The 20,823-nt window shown below is 45.4% G+C and overlaps 2 protein-coding genes and 1 long non-coding RNA gene across 5 annotated transcripts; all 3 read right to left on the reverse strand.

Annotated features, from left to right (window-relative positions):
* Positions 1–55: 55 nt before the first annotated feature.
* On the reverse strand, positions 56–6,371 carry LOC124483695 (4-aminobutyrate aminotransferase, mitochondrial-like). Of its 3 annotated transcripts, none has more exons than XM_047044237.1 (16): positions 6,284–6,371; positions 6,019–6,132; positions 5,252–5,349; positions 4,973–5,002; positions 4,034–4,151; positions 3,895–3,944; positions 3,714–3,794; positions 3,406–3,498; positions 2,974–3,036; positions 2,605–2,668; positions 2,294–2,442; positions 1,881–2,018; positions 1,588–1,755; positions 1,304–1,450; positions 983–1,071; positions 56–628 (listed from the first exon to the last, which is right to left on the reverse strand). In XM_047044237.1, exons 2-15 carry the CDS (start codon positions 6,086–6,088, stop codon positions 1,024–1,026), a joined length of 1,317 nt encoding a protein of 438 aa, XP_046900193.1. In that variant the 5' UTR covers positions 6,089–6,132; positions 6,284–6,371; the 3' UTR covers positions 56–628; positions 983–1,023. The 3 variants fall into 3 exon arrangements, with proteins under 3 accessions (XP_046900193.1, XP_046900191.1, XP_046900192.1); XM_047044235.1 differs by having other exon boundaries at positions 983–1,094; XM_047044236.1 differs by having other exon boundaries at positions 983–1,094; positions 6,019–6,354.
* Positions 6,372–8,348: 1,977 nt separating this feature from the next.
* On the reverse strand, positions 8,349–10,269 carry LOC124483671. Its single transcript, XR_006957888.1, has 3 exons — positions 9,817–10,269; positions 9,282–9,399; positions 8,349–8,834 (listed from the first exon to the last, which is right to left on the reverse strand). It is a non-coding gene; the product is annotated as an uncharacterized LOC124483671 (long non-coding RNA).
* A 1,579-nt stretch (positions 10,270–11,848) lies between these two features.
* Positions 11,849–16,104, reverse strand: hmox2a (heme oxygenase 2a). Its single transcript, XM_047044203.1, has 8 exons — positions 16,038–16,104; positions 15,113–15,254; positions 14,343–14,460; positions 13,659–13,826; positions 13,325–13,459; positions 12,923–13,111; positions 12,528–12,660; positions 11,849–12,275 (listed from the first exon to the last, which is right to left on the reverse strand). Exons 2-8 carry the CDS (start codon positions 15,196–15,198, stop codon positions 12,148–12,150), a joined length of 957 nt encoding a protein of 318 aa, XP_046900159.1. The 5' UTR covers positions 15,199–15,254; positions 16,038–16,104; the 3' UTR covers positions 11,849–12,147.
* Positions 16,105–20,823: the final 4,719 nt, after the last annotated feature.

Genomic DNA, 20,823 nt, shown 5'->3' on the forward strand with positions numbered 1-20,823 from the left:
TGGCAGATTTTCAGAATGTCAAGCTCAAAGGACCTATATATTGGAGAAAAAAAAAAGTTTATTTAAAACTATACAGCAACTTTATTTGACCTCAGCAGGACACAACAATACAATCACTGTTAGTTTAGCAGTGCAATACACAAGTCAGCTAGGATACTATACTCCTACAACATGTAATAATCCACTGACAGGACAAGGGAGAACTGTACATATTAACTCGTGCAGTTACAGTTTTGCCCTGGAAACAAATGAGTGCAATCGTGTCATATGAATTTGTTGAATAGCAGCCATCTCTGGATGATTGACACAGATCAGTTACATGAATGTATTTACAGTTAACTGAAGCGTGTTTTGATTTGCTTCACAAACTACTGGCATTGGTCTGACCTGATCTGGTCTCACTGCTGCCGAGTGCACCTCAAGTAATTCACAGTATCTGACATCATCTGTGTACACTGCAGACAACCAGACCGTCTCAACAACTGTTTGTGGGGCGTTACAGCCCCTCACTTAAGCTCAGCGATGGCGTCGTTGAAGATGTCCAGGAAAAGGTGGGCGTGGCGTTCCTTAAACACCAGCGAGGGGCGGAACCGGATCGAGCTGGTTCCACAGCCCCCCAACACCAACCCTGCAGAACCACAGTTCAACAACGTCAAGAGCTCAAGGAGAACCCCATTGTGTGGGTGTAACACATAGAATAAGATATTATATATATGTGGTATTTGTAGGTAGAGGTTTTGGCAGCTTTAGCCACCTAGCTTTTCACCTAGCGGGTGGGGGTGGACAATGTTTGAGGTATTAACGAAGGAGTTAGACAACCATAAATCGGTTACACATACACGAACGAACTCGCGTTCTTCCGAACTCGCGTCGTGAATTCTCCTACTGCCTTGAGTGATGTTCAAGGACGGCTGGGTGTGTGTGTGGTCGTTCTGCGGGGTTGTACTGGGTCAGAACATGGGGAGGTTGTGCTAGGACCTACCCTTGTTCCTGGCCTTTATCAAGAGGCTGTTGCGAGTGTCTTCATCCCTCACGTCCACCGCACAGAAGGTCCCGATGCCCCGGGCTCTGCTGAGGAGGTGAGGGTACTTGGTCTTGGCACGAGAGAGAGGTAGCAAGGAAAGAGAGGGATCTAAAATATGGGATTTACTCCTAACATCCACATCATCAGGAATGTGACCACGTCACAAGCGCCGGTGAGCGCGTGTGCACACACACACAGACCTGCTTGCTCCCTGTTCGCACTTCACACCGTTCTGACCAAGCTGCTGACGTCACACACACACACACTCGTGCGGCTCACCTGGAGGTCGTAGAGGCCCTGCAGCATGACCCTGCCTGACCTCTGCACCTCCTCCAGGAGATTCTCCGTCCTGATGACCTTGATGACCTCGTTCAGGAACAGGTTCTTGGTGTGATCTCCGAGCCAGGTGTTGAAGATCCTGAACGGCTGAACGGGAGAACACAGGGAAGGGAACCTGAATCTCCATGGCAACAGAAACTACAGGGTTTCCCCAAGGTTAATGTGTTGTGCGGAGAAACCTTCAGACTGATCCTATTTCCTGACCCCACATGTACAGTTGCTACCTTGTCTGGTTGGAACTCGTCCTTGAGGAAGTAGCCTCCTGTCAACATCTTCTTGCTGAAAGAGACTATATCAGCAGGGTCGTCCAATCCCCAGTGTTCGTGGGCCCAGAACTTCCCAGTGGACCCGCCCCCGGTCTGCACTTCATCCACTAGGAACGCACAACCATGCTGATGGACAGGTGACGTAACAGAGGAGAGAATTAATGGAATGTATGAATGGAAACAGCCAAGCAAATGAAAAGATGATTCAGAATAATACAGACATAAACACATGCAACGTTTCCTTCCTTTACCTTCTTGGCAATCCCTCTTAACTTCCTGTAAAAGTCAAAAGAGGCGTGGTTATCCCCTCCCTCCGCCTGGATTGGCTCAATGACGACCCCTGCCACAGGTCGTCCCTTCCGGGCCCATTTCACTATCAGGTCCTCCGCCTGGAGAAGAGGGAGACGGACGGAAGGATGTTGGACTACAAAAACAACCAAGGACCACACAGGCTTGCAGATGAAAAGGTAGTGAAAGGAGAGGTTGTGATGGAGAGAGAAAAGGAAAGAGAGAGAAGGGGGGGGGGGGGAGGAGAGAGGAAAGAAAAGACGAGTAAAAAGGAAAGAGAGAAAAGGAGTGGAGAACGTAGCCCAGCACAGAAGGAGTGCAGAGTGGCTCAGGAGGATCCAGAGAGCAGAGGGGGGGGGTCTCCTGTCGGCCTGACCTGCTCCAGGCAGCGAGCCTCCTCCTGGCTGTTCTCCCCATGGTGCTCCTCCAGGGGGTACCTCAGCTGGGGGTACGGGGCGATGGGCCAGTCGAACGTCGGGACGTCCACCTTCTGGATGGCCTTGGTGTGGGTGGTCGCCAGGCAACCTGGGGAAGGAGAGGTGGAAGGGGTTGGAGAGAGAGAGATTGATATGTCGATTGAATGTGGGTAGAGTAAGTGAGTGGGTTTTCTGTGCGTAGGATTTGTTTATTGAGACCAATTCAGAAGGCACTCATTTGCCATTGGCTATACAAGTAGAGAGGTCTTACCCAGTGTTCTGCCATGGAAACCACCCATGAAGGACAGCAGAGTCAGATCGGGACATCCAGGCTCCTGCAGGAAGACACACAACGCTCAACATATTCAACAACACTTCCCAACAACAACTGGTATCTACTACTGGGTTGGGCAACATGCAATTGTCCCAGATGGATGAGGGTTCCAGTGTATTTAGACTGTACAGATGGATGAGGGTTCCAGTGTATTTAGACTGTACAGATGGATGAGGGTTCCAGTGTATTTAGACTGTACAGATGGATGAGGGTTCCAGTGTATTTAGACTGCACAAATGGATGAGGGTTCCAGTGAGGGATCCAGTGTTTGGGGTTGAGGGTTGTGGTCGAGTAGCATGACCTCACCTGGTTAATCACACTGGTTCTCTCCTCCTCTTGACTGGGAATATTGTGTCCTCTCTGCTTGTTCTGGAGGGTAAACACAACACAGCAACACAGGACAGCAATTCAGTGTATTTAAACACTGCGCCAGCTATCTGACGCTTGTGTTTAGATTCCGAAGGAGATCGACTTAAGAGAATAACGACACCAAAATTCAATAAACTGTATCGATCATGGAGAACCTTCTAAGAGGCCATTAGGTCTTCACCCTACTTGCCTCGGGGGAATGTCCCTGTACTTACTGTAAGTCGCTCTGGATAAGAGCGTCTGCTAAATGACTAAATGTAAAAACATTGTAAACAATGACAACACATTTACATTGAAAACAATGTAAATGGTGTCTGTACTGGTGTGTTTGACCCAGCACACTGTGAGGGCTGTTGCCATGGTGCTCACCCTGTACCAGATGAAGATGGCCTTGTAGGCGTTCTCATTGGAGCAGGAGCCACACGCCATGGTCTGCACTCGAGCCAGGCCCCTGGGCGCCACCTAGTGGTCACACAGGGGAAACGCGCCGATCACGGCTTCAAATGTTATCCATCACCTATCTTATTCACACTGTGAATTGTGTGTGACTTATATGAGGTATGCAAAGGTGCATTCAACACATTTGACTAACAACATCAATGAAAGAAGTAATACCCCCTCACGCCTTCAGTCATAAGGTAGGTGAGGATAGGTCACAGGTCATAGGTCATTCTTACCGACATCAGACCTCCCAGAAGCTTCTCTGGGTATTTCCCAGGGGGCAGCATTCCCAGGGCTGGTCTGTTGATGAACGCACCCTGATGAACACACGAGATGACCACATCCTGTTAGTAAAGTATGCAGTGGCATTCAGATCTGTCAACTGTATCAAAACAAGTGGAGGCTTTTAGAGTTCACCAGATTCATGGGGTCTGTCATGATTTTCGTCAGAGCTGGATGATTGTATCCTGTGAGAAAAGGAAAACCGTTTTTTTAAACCATTTGGCATTTCGGTTAAAGTTAAACAGTTAAAAAAATCTACGGAATTTTCCGACACCTATGGGGATGGAGGCGATCTGGGTGTAGACGTCCAGCATGCGGTTCCCATCCACGTCCACCAGGTAGTTCCCTCTGCTCTCGTCGTAGTCACAGAAGAAGTTGACCTGCAGCACGTTCTGAGGCCAGGGGGGAACGGGAGAATGTGTCACGCGTGCATGAACTGACGTTCTCCGGGAGAACTAGGCTATTTATAGAGCCGTTAAGATAAGATGGACTTTGGTTGAATCATGGATTGTGTGAATATTATGTAAAAAAAAATATATATATTACACGAGTGGTGTAAGGGTGGGTGTCAACCTGCCAACCAATCTGGAGTTGCTCAACAGGGTCTCAACTGGATGGCTCTTACACCCCATTGTGTAATTTACTGTAGCATCGCTAGTCATATGTTGATAAGTAAGGGTCAAGAAGTGGTCTGATTGGTTGTTGTGTATAAAGGGAATGGTGAAGCATTGCTCTGTGGATTCTTGAACTCCTAAGACCTTCTCCTCCGCTCTGGCTTGTCCTTGTACTAATTCTCTTTGCTCACCTCTTGCTGTCTCTCTGATTTACAATGATCATGGTAGCGTAGGTAAGAGTTAACCTTCATGTTATAACATGTTTGCCTTGTAAATGATTCCATTCATTTGCAATGTTATTTGAATATCCTAAGAATTTCCATGCCCAGTCTGACCTTGTGTTGATCTGTGTACCTGACAATAAAAAAAACTTGAATTTGAACTGAATATTTCATTTTAACCTTACTTTGACCATTCTTGCTCTGATTTAACCCATAGAGTCAGAGAACTGTAATTCTATTTGTATTGGCATTATTTGGTTCATGTTAATACACTGTTAATACTCTAATACACATCTTCCTTTAAACCATAGGGGAATTAGTTTTGGTTGTTTGGCCAATATTTAAACCCCTACAGTGGTACCGAAAATAGAAACTCACCTGAACAACCTCCAGCTGTTTTGACAGACTCTGTGGACAAAGGAGAAAGTATTTGATAACTTTATAAAATGTGGAAGTAAGTTGTTTGTAGGGCCAGTACATATAAGCAGTCAGAACATCCTGGTAATATTGTGTTTGGGGTCACAGAGGTCACTGGTCTAGTACTGTGTAGCGGCAAAGGTTAGATTCACTCCTGACTTTGAACTTCACAAGTATACACAGTATATCCATTTGCATACAGTGAGATGTTGTCAACGTAGTCAACACTGACACTCTCACCTTCGATATAGGACCTGGAACCTCAGTCTTCATTTGAGGACCAGTGTATTCCACCTCCTCCACCACCCTGGCCACAGCTTCGCTGGCCTGACGGCATCCTGAACACAAAGGAAACAGGTTTGTAGTACTGGGGGTTTACAGTGCTAACCCAGACAGCACTAACAGACACACAGAGTACAACAGTCAGCGCTATGTGGATAGTGTAAATAAGTGTTTGTGTTATCAAAGGAAATTATTAAAAGTAAAATATCAGTTAAAACAGGTCTGAACAAACTACTCTTTAAAATGTTATGTCAGTTTTAGGATGACTCCGAGTTGGGTAATTCAACAGTGAAGGGGAGTGTTAGGGGAGGGGGTGGTTATCTTGAATTTCTATTACTTATTCTGAGAGTAGGTCTTAGTAAACAACAGTGGTAAAGCCTTAGTCCTCAGAAACACAGGATACAGCCTGTCAAAACCAGTCAGTACCAGACCATTCTAACATCTGTCCTTCAAGTTCACCTTTGCACCCATTCTTTCTATTCCCCTCCCTCTTTCTCTACCCCCCCCCCCCCCCCCCCCCCCCCCCCCCTCTGTCTCTCCATCTCCTATTCATTGAGTAAATACACAACTCTTTGTTGACATATTTGTAATGAACTGGGAAACTACTCATAGAACCCATACCAGTTGTCACTTACAAATAAATAAGCAGAAATATTACTTTGAAGCGAGATTTCTCTTTCACCATCATTCTTTCTCTTTCTTTTTTCTCTCTCTCCATCTCTCACCTGAGGCAGACAGGAGCAGGCTGGGTCTCAAAGAGGAAGACAGACCCCTTCTCAGGAGACAGGCGGCCATGCTGCAACTGGACACGGAGACAGAGGAAGACAGAGAGAGGGAGACTGCACCCAGAAATCATTAAAGTTCTGTTCAAATTGATTGCACTGACAGATGAGGGCAGTTCTATCCCATTTGAAACCTGAACTTGCATCCAGTAATCATCACACATGATTATTTCGGCTTGCACTCGAAACACACAGAAGAATCACTTACTGTATGTAGATGAAAGAATCGAAGAGTATTCAATATCACCTGAGACGTTTCACACACACACATACACACAGTTCCACCTCCACCAACTACCTGCCTTACTTTATACTAACACGACAACCAATAAGGGAAGCCGATGTAATCAACCATTTCCATCCCACCTCCCACTACTTACCATGGCTGAGTCCAGATTCTCCTCACGTGTTGTCCTCACTGCTGGGTGTGCAGATTACTCTTTAGTTATGCTGATTAATAATAAAGTATAGTCGATTTTAGGGGGCACCACTTGTGTTCGATGATTTTCTGTCAGAGGATGGGCCAAGGAAAGCACCACAATGAAAAAGAGTTGACTTTGTTTTTAAAGCGAGCTGCTCGGATCAGGTCACCACGACAGGCAGAGTGGTTGGCATGAGTGAGAAACATGTCTCTCAGATGGACATTATATACATGAGCTGGAACATACAGATATAGTAGCCACCAAAACATGTCCTTAAACAGTCCCCATCCACAGCTTAAGGCACAGGATAACAACACACAGGTGATGTGGTCATAGCGCATCTTTTATACTATTTTCTGCATGTTGCCCTTTCCGCAGATTAATGTGCACATTCTCCAATCTATGTGTATTGTCACTAGCCCGCTGTGTGACCTCTTGACCACAGCAAGAGACAACCTCACATATGTATGGAAAACCCACGTATCAACTTTAATATAATATGGCCTCATGGCGAATTGAGGATAAAAATCTAACATGCAATAATCTGAAGGGAGGAATAACCCTTGTAGGAGTAGAGGACATCGTAAAAACGATTGGACCTAAGAAAGTTAATGTTGAAGGGTAAAGTATTGAATATTGTGTAGTGTTTGTATATTAGGAGGTTTACTATATTTGAGCTTATCGTAGATGTAATCTATGTTCTGTGTACTTATATGATATCCCAGGTTGCTTTGCGTTGTCTTGTCCTAAGAATTTCAGTGCCTAGTCTGACCCTGTGTTGTTCTGTGCATCTGACAATAAAAGACTTGAACTTGAACACAAGAGGAGTGGTTTTTATTAAGGGTTTTAACAAGGCCTGTGGCTGGGCGGTGTTCTGTGCTGATTACCCAGAATTCCCAGACAGGTCAGGTATGATAACAGATGGATGGTTGCAGGCTTTAGAAGAGCAAGACCCTGAACCGGCACCAGAAGGTTGCCGGTTCGATTCCCAGTGGGGTGCCTTGCAAGGCACTTCACCCTACTTGCCTCAGGGGAATGTCCCTGTACTTACTGTAAGTCGCTCTGGAAAAGAATGTCTGCTAAATGACTAAATGTCTTTTAAGTCTGTCCAGTGACAAGTTTTGATTGCAGACACGACACAAGCTTGTTTTCCATTAACCCTCAAGAGGAAGTGGTTCAACCAGGTCTGGCTTAATCAGTGATAAGGTCAGATGACTGTTCACCGTTTAGAGGTGCTTGATAAACCGCATGAAGTCTCTCTTGGGGACAAACACAGAGAAAAAATAAACACCATCCAAGTTTTGGTTTGTTTTTTATTTATTTCACACTGTTCCTTAAGGTCTTTGAATAGGGTATGTAACATTGGATGGGCTGAAAATGGCCCATGCAAAGGGTTTGTCCTGCCATCATGTGTGTTATTTTCAGAGGGGATACACATTATATCAGGGCGTTTTTTCACGTGATGTAGACCCTTTGCATGTTAGGGGAGGGGCTACACATTATATCAGGTGCAAAAACGACCTGATATGTGTATCGCCTCTGAAAATAACACGCCCAGGGGATGCAAATCCTGGCAGGGATAAGTAACTTGGCACGACACCGGGCAATACCTCAGGTAACTAAAACTGGAGATACATTTACTCAACCTACTTTATGCTTTCTGCTCATTCAAAATTATGAAACAACAGCAGGGTCATTATGTTTGTTTTTACAGGTCATGAGAAGAATGACCCAGGTTCCTGTGGAGATAACCTGTATGATTGACCATCCTTAGCAGTTACAGTATATAGATAAAATGTTTATAACCAATACGCATTCATTATTGGTTCAACATATTACAAAAACACACGGTTTGATCAAGACAACAAAATGACAAATTTATTTTGTTTCAACACATTCATCCAGTATTGTGTAAAAGTGAAATCTAAAATATATATTTTTTTAATTGTAAAAAAATAAAATAAAGTGTGCCTTTCCACCCTGTCGTCTTTGCAGGCAATGCAGACACTTGGCCAACAGGACTTTTGTGAGCTGGTGCTGGGGTTTCCATGGAAGACATGTCCCATACGATGAACTTTGTTTACGAAAGAGATGAGTCTGTCTCTGTGGTAACGGACTGTGCTGGATCGGATGTGGAATCTTGAGGATCGGTGGGTGCATGGGAAACATCCTCCTCTTCTTCCTCTTCCTCCTCCTCCTCCTCTTCTTCTTCTTCTTCCTCTTCCTCCTCCAATTCAAGGCAAGGTCTCTTTGCTGGCCTTGACAATGATGGCCCAGAAACTGAAGGAGCCGTTGTGCCTACTGCCACACTTTGGCATGGCAATGTAGTCTGTATGGCTTCAAAGGGGGAGGGGGAGACCATTTTAGTGGGATGTTTTATGGATTGCTCAGTGCGTAAGGACAGTGTACTGCTGAGATACAAGTAAATGGAAAAGGCATCTTCAACACACAATTTACTTACTATTCACTCATATATTTTGTTTATAAACCCATTCATACCTATTGACCAAATAATTGTCACCAGCCTCCACAAAAGGTGATGCAACTGATTTGAGATCAGACCAATCAGTGATAATACAGATGGATAATTGTATTCACACTATGAATAGTTTGATAATTTGTTGTGAATGGCTCACATAATTGATAAAAGTACCCAGTCATCATGGTAAACATACTTGGATAACACTGCTCTGCTAACTGCTACAAATTCATAATGCTACACATGTTTGGAACACACAAACACCATAAGACGTCTGGTTTTGTAAGAATAATTTGAACGGTTACCTTTACTGCGTAGGCGAGGTCCCAATGTCTTAAGAGACAGTTGTGTCGCGCGAGATGCCACACTTCCAGTATCTGTTTGGCATGATGCGTCTTTCGTGTGTCCTTCATGTGATGTAATCTGAAACAAAAGCGTGCAAATAAATCTATTGTATCTACATAAGTTTTCAACAGATTGACTAGATATAATTTGAAATGACGTTAGTTGGGATCGACTTAAGTGGGTAACGTTACAGCTTAGCAACCATAACTATCGTTATACTACTCAGCTTCAGTTAACTAGATAGACAAGCTCTATCTGGCTGAAATACAATTTACAAAATAACTTGTCAAAGATATGGACAAACTTGGATCGTGAATTGTAGATTTGCATGACAACACTGGTTATTTATTCAAATGAAACAGTCAGGAAAATGAAATAACGTTAGCTCCATTGCCAATAAACTAAATCATAAACACATTCTCAACCTATGCTAGATCCAAGATACGTTAGCATTGCTAGTACTAATTGTTAGCCTAGCGACAAAATTATATTTACATCTTGCGATGACCATATGGTCGGAACAACACCTTTTTTCAGCAACAGCATGCTAGCAAATCCTGCTTTAAATTGTCCATGGTTTTTAAAACTGTCCTTTGTGAAATGGTTTGAGCAAATGTATAGCTCTAACTGACTGTCGATCTCAACAGGGATCTTAAACACAAACATCAGCCATGCACGTCGAGTAATTGGTTCTTTGGGAAGACTATGAAAAGTATAAGCATTCCCCGTAGGCCTACAGCCTGGAACACTGCATCTTCGACCGTGGTTCATGTTCAATATCTTCCAAAACTTCCGTAATTCCCGTGGAAGTACACAAAGCAGGGCGCAGCTAAACAACTAGTGTCGGATATCTAAGCGACCTCCATTTCTGTTCCGGGTCCAGAACACCAGTGGGCTGGTGTGTATGTAAAATATGGGGCGTGACAAAGGTACAGACCAGACTCAGAGCCCAATAAGGTACAGCCACCGAGTTGACGTCAACTATTAGCTTTGTTGGGATTCGCCCGTTTTACAGCGTCAGTTTCAAATGGTGAGATTTGCCGAGGAAAGAGGTGTCAATGGGACTAAGGTTCTCTGTATGTCCATTTATCCCACCGAACTGTCGTTATTCAACTATGACAAGGTAAAGTCAGCTTTGCATTCTATCACCCCTTTAATACATCACATCCTGTAAAATAAATACACATGCCCGAGTGTCCCGTTGTGTAATTGTAACCGAAGGTTTCTTATATTGTCTAGACTCAGGTTTGCCTTTAAAATAAAGACATTAATTTCCAATGCCGGAACCAAGACGACACTGCACCTCTCACTTTATTCCAACACAGACACCCCGTCAAAACAATACCCCCTTTTACCACTTGCTGTCTTTCTCGTCACAATAAAAGCTCCATGTTTACTGTAACTTCCTCTTAACCTTCAACTGAGAGGTTACACAATAAAATACCTTACATCATTATTATCCATCATTACATAAGAGTTTACTATTCACTACAGCATGCAATGGGACTTGCAAAATGCAATTTTGGTTTCAATTATTGTCATTGATAACAACATTTCCATTATCATGATTGTGTTCTATTATCTGCTCTATTATAACTAACTGGGATCCAGGTTTGTGTCCATTACATATTGCATTTCATACAGCATGGTTACATAACTTTTAACAGACACACAGAGGGGTACTGAACACGTAGTGAATTGAGAAAGTCTACCAAATAATCACACGCTGAACTCAAGTCTTGAAGAAAGCAGATTAAATCACCCAAAAGATCCATCCGTTTCTCGATCAAAGGCTTCACAGACACAGAGGCCAGACTAGCCAGATCAAGGTAATGGTCAATGGTCCTCTACTGGCCCCATTAGGGTTAGGGGGTTATACACTAATAGCTGTAGCTGTAGCAGTAGCTACAACCAGCAGCAGTAGCAGGAACAGTACTAGCAGTACTAGCAGCAGTAGCAGTACTAGCAATAGTAGCACTAGTAGTAGCATTAGCAGCTGTGTCGCAAATTTCTCATTCTTCTCTCCTTTTTTACTCTCTGTTATATATATATATATATACACTGAGTGTCAAAATAAAGCTTCAGAATAGTTTGTTGATTAACAATACCAAAGTACCACAATTAACTAAGAATTCTAGATTTGCTTTGACTTAGAATTCTAGAATTTCTTTTATATCAGTCCAACCGCGACTTTACCCACATTGGTACTTGGTACCCAGGACCTCTGACTCGCAAGAGCGACTACTTACCAGCTACGTTAACCAAAAGCTAGAAGAGTGAGTTCAACCATTTCACATCGACTGCATAAGGACTAGTAGCATTAGCAGTAGCAGCACTAGCAGCATTAGCACTAGTAGCAGTCATAGCATTAGTAGTAGCAGCACTAGCAGCATTAGCACTAGTAGCAGTCGTAGCATTAGTAGTAGCAGCACTAGCAGCATTAGCACTAGTAGCAGTCGTACATTAGTAGTAGCAGCACTAGCAGCATTAGCACTAGTAGCAGTTGTAGCATTAGTTTATTGATCCCCATGCATCCAAATATGGCATGCTCAATGACTAAAATGGTCTCCTGGGTGACCTGACCTTAGACAGTGACTGTCTCAGTGAATTTACAGTTTTTGAGATGTCAAAACATCTGGAGTAAGACAGAGATAGAGAGAAAGATGGGGATAGAGAGACCAATGACTGAAAAAAGATAAGAGACAAAGAGAGGGATGGGGAGAGAGAGGCGGAGAACGAGAAAGAAAAACAACAAGAAAGAGCTAAAAAAAAAACATTCCTTTCGTTGTCGTTCAAACTGGATTGGCTGAACCTGTCTGTGACAGGTCACATGAGGTACCAGGCAGCCAATCCCGCCACAGCAGCCACCCATGTGGCCAGCACCACTTGGCAGGTTGGGTGCTGTAGGAGCATCATGGCCATCTGGCAGAGAGGGCTGGTGTTCCCGCTGGCAGCTGAACACACGGAGAGGAGAGGGGACGAGTTGAAATGGTACGGTCCAAACTGGACCATACCATATACTGAGAGTATGCCATTTCTACTAGACCATACCATTAACCGTATACTGGGCCATACTAGTGGGCTATGCCATTTATACTGGATCATACCATTAACAGTATACTGGACTGTACTACTGGGTTATGCCATTTATACTGGACCATACCATTTCTACAGGCAGTCCAGTACAGATGGTCCAGGTAACGTACCCATCTTGGCAGCGTAGTAAGGACACGTGTTGATGTCTCCCTGCATCTCCATTCCTCCGTGCCCGTGACCCAGCCCTGCGTCCTGCACCTCCTCCTGGATTGTGCTCCCCACCTGCTCCAGCTCTGTGAACACCTGCACACACACACACACACACACAGATAAAGTGAGGCAGATGTAAATAAAGTTAAAATAAAATATGAAATACGCAAAGTCATACAATAAGGACCAGTTTAATTTTCACTCAAACCGGTGTAGTGAATTATAATTTCTTCAGTCAGAAATCAATCACAAACACTAATACCTTTCCGTTGGCTGGCTCGAGTTCAACTTTATCATGCACCTTCACACAATTACTGTCCAGTAATCATCAATTCCACCTAATGTCCGGCCTCACCTCCATGTTGAACGCGAAGGCCCTGTTGGACTCGGCTATGATCCTGTCCTTGGTGTGGGCATCAAGCTCCAGCTCATTCATCCTGCTGCGGTACAGCTGCTTGAAGGACCGGGCGTTATGGATGCCCTCAAACTGGTAGAACAGCAGACCCTCGCCCGAGGACGGCAGCTTCAGCGCCCGCTGTGCCACCTGGGTACAGACGGGTGGGTTTGTGCGGGGGGCATGGGGGTTCATCAAACACGGGGCGGTGAAACTCGTCCATTTGATTGTTAATGTTAGAACAAACAATAGTTCAAAAGTGTTTGTTTTTTTGGACCTTTGAACTACAATCACAAAAAACAAACCTGTGTTTTTCTCTCTCTTTCTAACTTAACACAGCTGATGTAAATCTGTGGTGCTCACCTTCTTCAGGATCTGGCCCCCTGATAGGTCCCCCATGTAGCGAGTGTAAGAGTGGGCCACCAGAAGGACCGGGTCCTCAGCCCCCACCTGGTGGATGCGGTCCACGTAGGGCTTGGTACCTGGGGACACGCTCACCTGGTGGAGAGGGGTGGAGGTGGTTAGGGGAGTGAGGGTAGAGGAAGAGGGGGAATGGGGGGGGGGGGGGGGGGGGAATGCAGGAGGTCGTGGACGGGGCCAGATGAGGGTCGGGGGCGGAGCACAACTCGTCAGTTGCAGGCGGGGATTCCGACCTAGCTCTGTTGGAGCTGGACGGTGTGTGGAGACTAGAACTGACCTGGCTCTGCCAGTCTTCTCCGTAGAAGTACTCCAGGTCCTGGGCCAGAGCCTCCTGTCGGTCCAGCTCTGCTGGGAAGTACACAGGAGCCACCTGGGGGTGATCCTTGTTCCTCTCCAGCTCCTCCTCCATGGCCGAGTAGACAAAGTAGAGAGCCACCGTCCCTCTCTGGAGGGGGAGAGGGGGAGAGGGGGAGAGGGGGAGAGGGGGAGAGGGGGAGAGGGGGAGAGGGGGGGGGAGGGGGGGAGAGGGGGAAGGGGAGAGGTAATGTTAGACCACAGGAGAGTATGAGGAAGGGGGTGAGATAGGGGGGGACAAAGTGGAAGAGAGAGAAAGAAAGAAAGTGGTAAAGAGTGAGATGAAAGAAGAGGGAGAGAAGGAAGGGGGAGAGAGAGAGATATATATATATATAAAAAAAATAGCCAAAGGAAATGGTAAAATGAAAATATGTGACCTATTAACTTAAGACAGTGGGCAAAACATCCATTCGACACCAGTTCAATCAGGAATATCTCTCTCTCTCTCCCCCTCACACCAGTTCATTCACAAATCCAAGAAGTGATCACTTCATTTAAAAGTGTGCAAGTTGTGTAGGTCAATGAAGACAAAGCACAAGACAGCGTGAGAAACAGTGGTCCTTCATACGATTTTAACATCCTTCATGCACGGTCACTGTCAACTAACCTTGAAGAGCTCTCTTTTGATTCGCCCTCTGAGGAAGTCTTTGACAAACTGGCAGTTCTCTGCCCTGTCATGTGACTCCTTTGTCCCTTCAGCTAGCAGTTCTGACAGATCATCTGGGCTGGAGAGAAGGAGAGAGAGGGAGAGAGAGGGAGAGAGAGGGAGAGAGAGGGAGAGAGAGAGAGAGAGAGAGAGGAAGGGAGAGGGAGAGAGAGGGAGAGAGAGGGAGAGAGAGGGAGAGAGAGAGAGAGAGAGAGGAAGGGAGAGGGAGAGAGAGGGAGAGAGAGGGAGAGAGAGGAAGGGAGAGAGGGAGAGAGAGGGAGAGAGAGAGGAAGGGAGAGGGAGAGAGAGGGAGAGAGAGAGGAAGGGAGAGGGAGAGAGAGGGAGAGAGAGAGGGAGAGAGAGGGAGAGAGAGGGAGAGAAAGGGAGAGAGAGAGAGAGGAAGGGAGAGGGAGAGAGAGGGAGAGAGAGGGAGAGAGAGGGAGAGAGAGGGAGAGAGAGAGGGAGAGAGAGGGAGAGAGAGGGAGAGAGAGAGGAAGGGAGAGGGAGAGAGAGGGAGAGAGAGGGAGAGAGAGAGGAAGGGAGAGGGAGAGAGAGGAAGAGGAAGGGAGAGAGAGGAAGAGGAAGGGAGAGAAGAGGTAACAGAAATGCACCAGACAGTACAAGTTAAATATGTACCACATTTATAAATACATTTCATATAATGTCAAGGTGGAAAAACAAACTACATCTACAGAGAGACGCACCCCACCACCCCTCATCCCCGCAGGTACCTGAGAACATCCTCGTCCACGATGATCTTCGCCCCCCCGTTCACCGCACGTATGGTCTGGGGCTCAGGTAAAGTCTCTGTCGGCATGGTTGTCCGTCAGTTTGTCCTACTTGAGGTCTTCTGCCTGTCGTCAGCCTGTTGGGCTAAAACAGAGGAGGGAGTGTTTGTTTGTGAAATTGTGGATGGGATGAGAGTGAGAGAAGAACAGGTAGCAGAGGGGTTTTATACATGACCTGCTGGTGGATAAAGTGATTCACTTCTGGTGTCAGAACACCGATGTATCAATTCACATTGAACATTATGCAGAGCCATGTGAGTGCCCTTCCGAATGTGTCGTTTTTTTCGTTGAATGCAATACATCTTTCAACTGTTTCATTCACACTCTCTGTCTCTTTCTCTCTCTCTATATATATATATATATATGTCTCTCTCTCTCTCGCTCCCTCCCTCCCTCCCTCCCTCCCTCCCCCTTCTTCTCTCTCTCTCTCTCTCTCTTTCTATCTGTCTCTCTCACACACACACACTATCATTTCTAATCATAAAAACATTGCAACCAAGTCAAACCAAATGCTAGCTGGCATAGTACGATGCAGATGTTGATAACGCAAAACTGCACATTGCAACATTAGCCTAATATGCACATTGAAAAGATTGCATGAGAGAAAGAAGGTTATGCAGCACGTATTATGTCATGCTGGCCATTGTCGCTGCCCAGCGTTGTACGTGTGGAAGTTGAGCCAGCCTCGAGTGCTTATAAAAGTGACATTGCCGTCTTGTGTAAGAGTCAGCTTGCACATGTTTTGGCGCTGTCAGTTCCTATAGCCAAACAGCTGACGCGTTTTTGGTGAGTATAAAATCACATTCGTAAATTAGGGCACATGTTAACAATATGTTAGCGACTGCTATTCACGGTGGCTTGTTTTTACCTTGATCAGATAGGTGACTTGTCTGTGTTGACCACCGTATGTTTTGGGAAAGATTACGTACTTGGCAGGCGCAACACAAAATACTGCAGCCAATCAGATTTATCGCTGGACCAACGGCAGGCGTGAGCACGTTTTATGTAATAAGATGATACACACAAATAAAAATAAAAGAATCGTGTTAAATGGCTTGGCATCATACATTTTTTTGTAAGTGGCAAGTTAAATAATTTGATACGTTTGAGAAAATTAAAAAATGACAAGCATGCTGCATATTATAAGTGAACATCAGCCATACTGGGCCAAAAAAAACCTTATTATACCAAATTAATACAGTAAGTGCTTTAATAAACTACTGATTATGAGACATATGTCAGATTCAAAGAATGTACGTTATAATGTAAACTGTTGGTGAATTGTTTTAAAGTAAGTAATTAAATAACTGAATCAGCAAGTAGAGTGGATTGACTGCTACCTGGGCATCAGTCAAGGACACACACACACACACACACGTGCACATACTTTTGATGCTTTTGATGAACATTTGATGCTCACTCGTCATGCACCACGAATTAAACTGGCAAATCTTCCAGTTGCAGTATCCACATTTGTTCAATAGAGGGAAGCACACTCAACGATTTCTGCGTTCCACCTTCACATCGCTACTGGCAGAACTGTAGCCTGAATTATGATTTATGATTATGATGGTGGTCCGTTATAATAATACACAACTTATAGTATAATCAAATTAAGAAGTCCACATTTGTTTTTCCTTTGACCATAGAAGCCTACGTCAAATGTAATTGTTATGCTTAATTTCAACATGTCTTCTCCGCAAACGTGGCCAACGGTTACAAATCCAGAGGAAATTAGTTTGTATAGTTGATGTATTGTTTACATGTACCATACAGTCATGGTATCCTTCCCAAGGTCTCGGTGGCCAGGGAAGGTCTCTTTAAATCAAGACGTCAGGTCTATCGGCACATCTGGGCTCTGTGATAGCAGCATGCAACCAGAGTCAAACACGCCCTGGACAATAATCTCTCCAAGTAGGGCACTTGAGAACAGTAACAAAAGAACAAAAGCTTCTAGGTTGCTGCATTTCCTTCTGGAGAAAAAAACAAAAAAATCCCCCCTTAACTGGTTTGGAAAATGATTCTGGCAAAACTCTGAGCCAGCTCTTTATGTTGTGAGGGACCCTTGAGTCCCTATCATGCACAAAATCACACAGACACGCACAAACACAATCACACTAACACATAAATGCACACACTCGATCTCTGTCACACTCTCTGTCTCTCTCTCTCTTTCTTTCTGTCTCTTTCTCTCTCTCTCTCTCTCTCTCTCTCTCTCTCTCTCTCTCTCTCTCTCTCTCTCTCTCTCTCTCTCTCTCTCTCTCTCTCTCTCTCTCTCTCTCTCTCTCTTTCTCTCTCTCTCTGTCTCTCTCTGTCTCTCTCTCACACAGACACACAGTCAAATCGTTCCACTTGTTGCTGCCAACGAGGTTCTAGGTTACTGCTGTCCTGTTCCAAGATGTCCGCCCAGGACCCACCTCTGTTTGTGGTATTGTTATGTAGCAGGACACAAGCTTCCTCAGATCAACAATATTACATTGACCTCCACCATGGCGCTGAGCTATTTCACATTGAATACAACTTCCTGTGTTTATAATGGACATTTTTCTGGCTCCCCTTTCAGGACGATTAGCAATGGACCAAACATCCAGAACAATATAAAAGAAAAATAGTGAGGAGTTATTATAATGAGTAATGTGTAATAACCTTGAGTGTTTAAGTGCGTGAGTTCACAAGTATGCATGACAACATGAGTGTTGCTTCCAATTGGGACTTGTATCAAAGGATAGGCTATGTTTACCATGGTTCACTGCCTCATCACTTCCTGGTTGCTAATCTCAGTGTATTGCTCCCTCGGGATAACCACTGTGACATCATAATGATCAATTGTCCTTGTATGCATGCATGATTCCAGTCATACAGGTATTCTGTCCCCTGGAATTGTTCCAGGCGCCCACAATTGTTTTGTTTTTTAGCACAATAATTGTGTCTTTATTTGACTAAAAGGGAAACTCTCCTGTCTGCTTTAGACTTCCTCTTGTTTTCTCCAATGAAAAGTCCCCTGGCTAAAAGAATCTGCGGGTGTATTCATTCTTTGTTTGAGATCTGAGATGGGGAGTGTTGATTGCGCCTGTTTACAGACAAAGAGCAACAACAACGGTGGGTCTTTGGAGATGTTCAACAGTCCTCCTGTCTGAAGGTTTCAACTTGTACCTTTCTTCTGATGCTGAGTATGGGGTGGTCCAGGTGAAGCTTGGTGATGACAGTCACCATCATAGATATATATATATATGATCACCATGACCACATCTTGACAACCAGGGCCGGCGCAAGCCTATAGCAAACTCCTGCCCTGTTGACAACACCATGACTGCAGTCAAATAATAGTCAGTGTTGTTGGTCAATGCCACCAGTCAATGCTCAAAGTGACGTAGGTGGGCATTAGTCGACTGCTTTTAAGTCAATACTATTAGAATATAAAATTATCTGTTCATTATTTTAACTTTAACCTGCAGTATTTTCGGAAGATGTCAAGCCGAACACTGCCATATAAAAATTGCATTGTAATTCAGTTGACATATTCAGAATGCTTAAACTGACTGTCTCTGTAGAATGACAATTCCACTCAGGCGTGCTTTAGTCACTGTCGCTTCCACAATACAATTCTATTATTGGCCGGCAGCTACCGGCCAAGTGAATGATTTACTACCGAAGAAAGTGAGCCGGTTGAGGAGGAAGTAACGACCCTAAGGGCGACACCGTAAATCCCACAGTTGCCGATTCCCGTCCCGCTGTGTGTGCGCTCCCAGCCTCTTGAGCTGCGCGCCCCTCGTAACTATAATAAGAAACGCCTTTCTCGTGTTCGCTTCTTACTGACTCACTTGCAGGAAACATCGCCAGGTTCAGTATGTGCTGCCGTTGTGCTTCAACAAAAGGAGGAAAGCGTGCACATCGCGGAGGCATGCTGGTGTGTGATTGCGGTCCGGCGTGCCAGCACGGAGACCGCCTTGTTAGGTTGTGCAGGTGTATCGAAAAAGCCTAGATGGAAGGAATGAATGAGTGAGAACTGGAGGGAAATAACAAGTTGTTGGTGCATGTTCCATTCTAACACCCCATATATTCCTCTTAGAATGGTCAATTCTAAGAGTGCACACTTGGGATTAAAGACATGGAATTCTACATTTCCGTTGAGTCAAGGACTGTTCATAACCTGTTTGCTTGAATGTTCCAAATGTTCATTCCTGCTGGCTGTGATAAAATGACTGACCTATTCAACTCACATTATGTGGAACAGAGTCCTATATGATTGACCACACATTTCCGGCTCTGTCTTATTTTGCTGAGTTCTCCAAAGTAAAAAATAACTTAATTCACCTCTATTTATTCAGTGTATATCTAAGATCGTTTGCTCTGAAATGTGAAACATATGGAGCTGAGAGGATGAGGGCTCCAGACGCCTCAACTCTGATGTCCACTACCCTCAATGTGTCTGTTTATGGATATTCAGATCCTGAACAGTGTAAACATTCCTTTGGCATTTGGCATACATAAATACAAAGCATTGCAGAGCATTGGAAGTGCAGCAGTGTGTAGCATGAAGTCTGAAGTGAATCCCAGTGTTTTAGACCCTGCAGAGCCAAACCCCACACCCATTGGCTTAGTCTTTTTCCATGTCAGAAAAGAGTGAAATAACAATTCTTCTTGTAGAAAACATTGGCTCAGGCCTGGTCTCAGTTTTCCAGAACGACAGAAAAGGAATGAGAAAGCAGCAGAGAAGGAGAGGAGCAGGGAGCGCTGGCCCCACCAGGGCCCCTAGAGAGCCAGAAGACCCACCAGCAGGGAGAACTCATCCCAACAGGGCCCCAGAGAGCCAGAAGACCCACCAGGAGGGAGAACTCAACCCAACAGGGCCCCAGAGAGCCAGAAGACCCACCAGCAGGGAGAACTCATCCCAACAGGGCCCCAGAGAGCCAGAAGACCCACCAGCAGGGAGAACTCATCCCAACAGGGCCCCAGAGAGCCAGAAGACCCACCAGCAGGGAGAACTCATCCCAACAGGGCCCCAGAGAGCCAGAAGACCCACCAGCAGGGAGAACTCATCCCAACAGGGCCCCAGAGAGCCAGAAGACCCACCAGCAGGGAGAACTCATCCCAACAGGGCCCCAGAGAGCCAGAAGACCCACCAGCAGGGAGAACTCAACCCACCAGGGCCCTACAGAGCCAGAAGACCCCAGGCAGGGGCGTGACAGAGTCGTGTTCTTCCTGCGTGCCGCTCCCCGCCGTCGCCTGCTTCGTCCGTTGTGACGCCTCACAGGAGCTTCGACCCCGTCGTGGTAACCGGGGGCGACCCGGAGACCCAAGCGGGCCTCCGGCAGGGGAGGGGGGGGTCTGTGTTTGGAGACAAAGGAGACGAGGAGACTCCCTGAAGAGGTTCACCCTGTGTTTGTTCTTACCATAGAAGGGAGGTGGTGTTTCGAGGGGTGAGGCTGCAGAATCCAGACAATGGACGACAGACGATCCTCCGTACAACGACCATGGTGTCTGTGCTCATGTAGCCTCCAGTTTGGATTTCTCAAAGCCCAAACATTCCTGCCTTGGAACCCATACCAAGATTTTTTTACACACCGAATATGCTTTCACCAGGGAAATGCAGAGTGGAGAGAGAGAGAGAGAGACAGAGAGAGAGGGTGTTTGGACTCTATTTTTGAATTGAG

The sequence above is a fragment of the Hypomesus transpacificus genome, chromosome 21 (assembly GCF_021917145.1).
Source record: "Hypomesus transpacificus isolate Combined female chromosome 21, fHypTra1, whole genome shotgun sequence".
Taxonomy (NCBI): Eukaryota; Metazoa; Chordata; class Actinopteri; order Osmeriformes; family Osmeridae; genus Hypomesus; species Hypomesus transpacificus.